At 40.5% G+C, this 6,805-nt stretch overlaps 1 protein-coding gene across 1 annotated transcript in view; it reads right to left on the reverse strand.

Annotated features, from left to right (window-relative positions):
• The window catches only part of mtmr10 (myotubularin related protein 10), a 48,832-nt gene extending 48,080 nt beyond the window's left edge, over nt 1-752 (reverse strand). The window contains 1 exon segment of the mRNA XM_048230800.1: nt 20-752. Coding sequence (XP_048086757.1) covers nt 20-76 — 57 coding nt within the window. The 5' untranslated portion in view covers nt 77-752.
• Between the last annotated feature and the right edge of the window lie 6,053 nt (nt 753-6,805).

Consider the following 6,805-nt stretch of genomic DNA (forward strand, 5'->3'; position numbering starts at 1 on the left):
GAATCTTCACATCACTCACCTGTACAGGGGGAAGATAGGACTTGAACGTCGGCTTCAGTGGCTTCACCGAAAACATGCTAGCAACCAGTTAGCCGAGGAGCTCCCTTAGCTCACTGCACAGAATTCAACTCAGAAAAAGAACCAAGTGAAGCGCATAAATATTTGTCCAGTGCACGGCTATTTAGTTTGCACAGTGGACACGTTCAATATTCTTACAACTTGATTCGACAGTTAGTTGGTTAGCTAGCCAGATTAGCAAGCTACCAGGCTATTGCTGGCTAATGATCTCAAACCCTGAGCTCTTAAAGTCCATTTTCTTGAGTTGAAAATCCCCATTTAGTTCACCGTAACGTTACACCTGACCACCTCATTCGCACAATTCATCCGGTTATCTTTGGTCGCAGCTCAGCCAGAGTGTGATGGTTAAGTTGAAATCAAATCCAAGTGCTATCGAAGAACCTAAGCAGCTGACAGATGAATCTCAAATTGCCGAACTTTGCCAACGTCAACCCCGACAGTCAGTCCAGTCCAGCGGGCTGTTGCTGGTGCATGCAACGTTAGCGAAAATGTTGCACCCTTGACGCCTTTATTTTATAAGAAGGGCAATAAACTATGCCAACTTCTCCAAGCCTTTCTCCTGTAGACAGTAACTAGATACTTCAAAGAATTAAACTAACCGGGGGTCATCGTTGACAAAATTTTCGAGCAGGCAGCTTGCATTGCAAAAGCCGCAGCCATATTCACGGAGGAGGGGCTGAGAGCGTGGATGTCCTCCTCAAACTGTGTTGGAGGTGTGGTCTACAATGTTATTGTTGGGATTCCTTAACCCACTTGTCCATATGGGACTATAATTTCATCGCGTTCATTCAGATGTTGTAACTTCTTTACGTATGATTATTGGCTGCATGGTGCGCTGTGATTCGAAAATACATAAAGCAATGGAAAACTATTGAGTAGTAAGATGTAGGCCTAGAAGCTTGGAAGGACACAGCTGCTGTTAAATCATGCATATTTTACTGTCAAATAAATAATGTAATTCGACGCCAAAATGTATTGTAGTAACTCGCCTTTTCTTATAAATAGATCAACCTATGTCCCCAACCCCAAGTAGACATAGGCTATTCTTCACAGTCTACAGTACGTGAGATATATTACACGGCACTGCCATCTTGTGGGCAGAGTAGGCCTAGCAGTGGGGTAAAAAATGTCATGGCACATGGCAAATGTCATGGAGAAGCCCCTGCAGCATGCAGATCGGGGCTGGGCTCAATGTGGGGCGGAGCGCAACGTTGAGCTCAGCCCACCTTCAGCACGTCTTCTCACGTTGACCATGTCTGTAGGGTCTACCTGGTTTCCTACAAGTTATATTTCTCAACATAATCTCTAAGAAGAATGCTTAAATCTATATATAAAGGCATTTTCTCAACTTCAAGAGAAAATAACACGGAGGTTAGATGCTTCTTAGGCTAACAGTAGCCTACTGGGTAGGGTATAGCTGCGTAGGGGAGAACTGGTAGCCTACAATTGTAACAGTGGTACAAATCTAACAATGTTTTATTCTCAAGATATGGTGTACGGAAAGATCATAGCATGTAATTATGTATAATCTTACAGCCATCCAAACATGAATGGTTTAATTAATACGACCAGAGATAAAAAGGTGCAGCATTATTTTTGTGCAAAATTCGTTTAATAAACGTTTTGTTTAAATTTGCTTCGTGAAATTTGAGCGTGTGAAGTTCAATCACGTGTCATTCATATCTTCAGTCCCTCTGTTTCAAGTTAATCATATCAAATGCAATTAAATGAAAATAAAAACATATTACCTGTGCGGGTCAGTTGAAACCCGTCTCTATGACAAAATGAACTGATTTTTTCGCGCAACACTTCTGATTGCTAGTTATGGATTTTGATTTTTGTGCCGCGATCACACCCATTTAAAGTTAACAGAGCAACTTGAAATATCACTGTTTAACCAAATGCTTCAGACATGTGAGAAATAAGCAGTTTATCAACTATATTTTGCCTACTGGTTTTATCAAGTGGACCAAAATAAGCATAAAGAGCCAGGCGCGTAGCAAGCGTGGGGGATGTGGGTGTTATAACGTACACACTTTTGCTAGAACACGATTCTATCCCCCACACTTTTTGTCAGATTAAAATGAAAGTAAAATATAGAAAGAAACGCTCCCGTAAGAGTTGGAACCACAGAGAGACACAAATAGGTCTGTTGATTTGATTGAACGGTCATCTAATCATATCAAATTAGCCAGTGAAGAACCAGCGCCGCTCTGATCAAATTCAAAGTGTGCGTCTGTGCAGCTCCTTGGGTCTGCATTATAACGCCTGCAGTGAGCAGATTTCAGGTAAAATTAAAATGATCATTGTTACCGCATTACGCTAATTTAGTAAACCAAAATGCACTGTCTGACTGACAGTTTTTGTCACAATGTAGAAATCAGTCAAAGTCAAAGTGAAGTCAAAGTGAAAGCGGGGGTGCGTGCACCAAGGCACTTGTTGTTTCTGCAAAAAGACCTTTGGCTACTGTTCTCGGAGCATTATGCCTTCTCTGTCTATGATCTGCAGCTTTTCTCAAACTATGGGCCTCCTCAACAATTAACCTACTGGTCCACGTAGCAGCGAAATTGAGTTATGCCCGGTGCGTCACACGTCTGATCATTTGCAGCAAGATTGAATATATGGAACCGCGGACTGAAAAAAATAAATAAACTAGGCTAAACGTTTCCCCAATCAGAAATACTTTTTAATTTGGTGTCATCAACTATATTCATGGGTTTCATCAGGTCCCTTTCCACAGGTGTATAAAATCAAGCACCTTAATTATCAATGCAGACTGGATGGTGCTTGATTAATACACCTGTGGAAAGGGACCTGATGAAACCCATGAATAGACATAGCACAGTCAGCACACGTCTCCAAGACGTTTGGAACAGATCTGAACAGCTTACTGTAGGCTAATTACATCGTGATCCATTTAGAACGTCTTATTTGATCTGATCAAACGTCGGCGGCATTTCACTGTCAATGTGTGTCGTAGTGCTACAGTAGGCTACATCTACTGGATATCTTTGTCTTACATACGATCGCGTTCCATTTAAAACATCTTATTTTGATCTTACAAACGGCGGCGTCAAGACACCTTTGAGTTCTATTTGAGAACTAAGATTTCCAGCATGTAACTCAAATAGAACGCTTATGAGCGCTCATGGAATGTGTGCGTCCCTGCAGCAAGTGAAACTAGAGGTAACGTGGACTAGGCTATAGAAACAACAATAGTTTAAACAACAACGTAGCTTCCTGTAACTATAGATGGAAAAAGCATAGAAACTGCCAATCATAATCTTTAAATGTACATTAATTAAGCTGGCTATATGCAACACTATTTATTTATATTCCCTTTGCATATGTTTCAAACGTTTTTGAATGCGAGCTTACAGTTATGTCACTATTCTGTGTCCTTTACATTTATTTAATAGGTATTAGTGATACCTCAAAATTAGGCTGCTGTCTGTTAGGGAATTTATTGTAGCCTGCTAACCCATATGCACAAAACATAATTTCTGAAATGATTTCTTGATCTATAACATGAGATGTCTCCATGTAGGGTAGTGCCAAATAGTGAAGTGATGGCAGGTAGATCATGTAGGCCTACATGTCACATGAGCCACACATATGAGGGGCGCTGCTTCTTCTGTCCCTCCCAAACTGCATAAAATGGTTTGTAGGCCTATAGCAATGATAATTTCAAAAAAAATTTCGGGGGAGAAACTCCCGGACACCAATATAGTCCGCACCCCTCCTAGAAAATACTTACAATGTTCCTGTAGGAAGTTATTTATAATTTGGCCAGATTGTTTCATTTTCCTATCCCACAACCCCCACACTTTTAAAAAGCTTTATACGCCTCTGTAAAGAGCTATCATAACACTGTGACATATGGTCTGCAATGGCTAATGCAATACATTTGTTTTAACAGTCATACATTTGGACTTTTTTGTTGATTTTATCTGAAAACAGAAGCTCTTTGTTTAAGTCAGCAGGATTCACGATTTTAGAACTGTTACATTCATGACGCTACTGTTACAACTGTAGGCTACTACACTTTTTGTATGGCTGTGTCAAGGTTGTTATATGCCAATTAAAAACATGCACATAAACAAGGCTATATAGAGGCCAATATTATGATATTATAGGCTATTATATTATTGTTGTATGTTCTGTACGGTGTACGGACTCGCACAGATACTAAACTATTAAAGAAAATACCGATATGCTAAAGCTAAAATGCATTGATAATGATAATTGCCATATAGGCCTATGCAGACTGGATGTTATGATCTTTATAGCGTAGCCTACTTAGATTACCCAAGAAACGCCGATGGTGTACAGATTCTAGAAGGCTAGGGGGTAAGGGACATGATTAACGTGGGCAGTAGTTCAAGGAGGATACGCTTTAGTGAAGCATTCTTCCTTGAAAAAATTATAGGCCTACTCCGTGTCCGGGTAAATAGACGGACACAGAGAGGACGGGGAATGACAAGCTGATTTTGGGCTGAGCTCAACGTTGCACTCCGCCCCACATTGAGCCCAGGCCCGATCTGCAAGCTGTAGCCAGAGGTACTTGACTTATTATGACCATAGGTTTAGTCAGATTTTTTTCTTTTTTTTTTCTTTTTCGCATGTCCAAATTTCCGTCAAGGATTCCCGGGACACTGTAAGACCGGGGTAGCCTACACGAAACTTGGTGGGCATGTAACCCCACATGGATAGCATGGAACCATCGCTTTTCGTTTTGATATGTAGCCCCCCGCTGGACTGGACCCCCGAAAGGAGGGTAGGGTAGACACAGTTTTCTGTGAATATCTTGAGAACCGTAGGGCCTAGGATGACCAATTTTTTGCGTATGTTTGCCTCCAGGGGTCATGTAAACCCATTGCATATGCACACATGTGCATAAACAGATACACACGCACACACATACATTCACAGTAATCCTACGTATGACACATACTCACACAGTAGACATATATACGCATGCATGCACATGCACACACACAGGCACATAAACAGGCAAACACACAAGCACATGCACATGCACATGCACGCACACACACCCACCCACACACACATAAACATAAACATGTACACGCACACATGCACACAATTCAAAAATTTCTCAGAATTATGAACAGGCAAGATGGGGGTGTATAAAATGTATATTACATGTGAAATCTATGAACTAATCATGTTTTGGTACTTGTTCTCTAGCAGATACCAGATGCCTTTCAGCGTGACTTATTTTTGTGGAAAACATGTGCTGGACTGGGCGGCAGTCATATTTTGTACCGCTCTGCGGTACATCTAGTTGGGGGTAGTTTTCAGGGGCTGCACTTTGTACGTATCTCGAGGAACTACACTGCTGGCCCAGTGCCTGTAAAACCTGTAGCCTACGCGTAAACGAGCTGGAACACGGGCTTTCCAATTATATATTAGCGCCAAATTGCTGCGATAGACGGTTAGCGAGAAATTGTGTGGATTGCCCTAATGTGGGACATGCTTTGTTTTTCGGCTACACGCCAATTTTGATCACAGGCTAGCCTACAGCTTTGGCTTTTCCATATACTACGAAACAACACCCCATAATTTCACCCTTATACATGCCTTACTTTTGACCAACCCCCTTCTAGTTTCCAAATAGAAATGTGCATAGACTTAGGTCAATTAAGGAGAAAAGCCTACTGAATTTACGATTTCCTCTTCATGTCCCCCCTTAATCAAGGAATCCCTGAATAAACATCTTAATATATTATTTATAAATAAGACATAGGTCTATTACATAGTAGGAGAGGAAAGTAGGCCCTACACCATCTTTTTATTTATAATTGATTATGTTTTTTTAACCTGAGGAGTGTTTTCCACATGAATCTAGGTCCCCCGAAGAAATATAGCACTTGTTATATTTATGTCATGGTGTTAGTGGTCCCATATGAATTTATCTGGAAAAAACGTCGACGTCAAACAAACAAATGTAGGCCTATGTCAAATTAAATATACAACTGCACTCTCAAGCTTTTTCTCATTGTTTTATTTATGTAGCCACTGATGATGGCTTAGGCCGAAACGCGACTGTGTGAATGGTTTAAATAAATAAGCAATGAGAAAAAGCTTGAGTGTGGTTTTATCACTTTAATTTGACACTTTCTTTTTAACTCGCACCCGAAATTGTTCCTTGTCTGGAAATTGTGCGCGCCTGTTCTCACTACTAAATTTATATAGGCCTACATAGGCCTACCTCCTCCAATTATGGTCAGATCGTTTCCATTGTGAACCCGAGGGGACACCTGGGATCTTCTGGCAATGTGAAACCTGAAAAACAGAAAAATAAAATATGCAATAATACACACAGAATTAAAGGAGAAATTATATAGAATATTTACCCATTATGGAAACCTGAAAAAGGAAAAAAGAAATTAAAGTTTAAAAATCTGCTCAGCCAACAATAGCCTAGGCCTAATCATTAGGGGAGAACTGTCGAAAAAGATTCGAAGAAGAAGGGAGCCGGAGCTTTTTCCTCTAAACCTAAACCTAACCCAACCCTAAACCTAAACTTAATCTTAACTTGACATGCATGGCAAAAAACGAATGACACAAAATGATAGGAGTGTTATGCCATAAACATTTATGACTTGTTTATAATGTTTATGACACGCTCATGGCAGTGTCATGTCACTCTTATGTAGATACCTTCAAGTAAAGTGTAACTGTTTTTTGTTGTGACCAGTTC

This window comes from Alosa alosa, chromosome 21, assembly GCF_017589495.1.
Source record: "Alosa alosa isolate M-15738 ecotype Scorff River chromosome 21, AALO_Geno_1.1, whole genome shotgun sequence".
NCBI classification, from domain to species: domain Eukaryota; kingdom Metazoa; phylum Chordata; class Actinopteri; order Clupeiformes; family Clupeidae; genus Alosa; species Alosa alosa.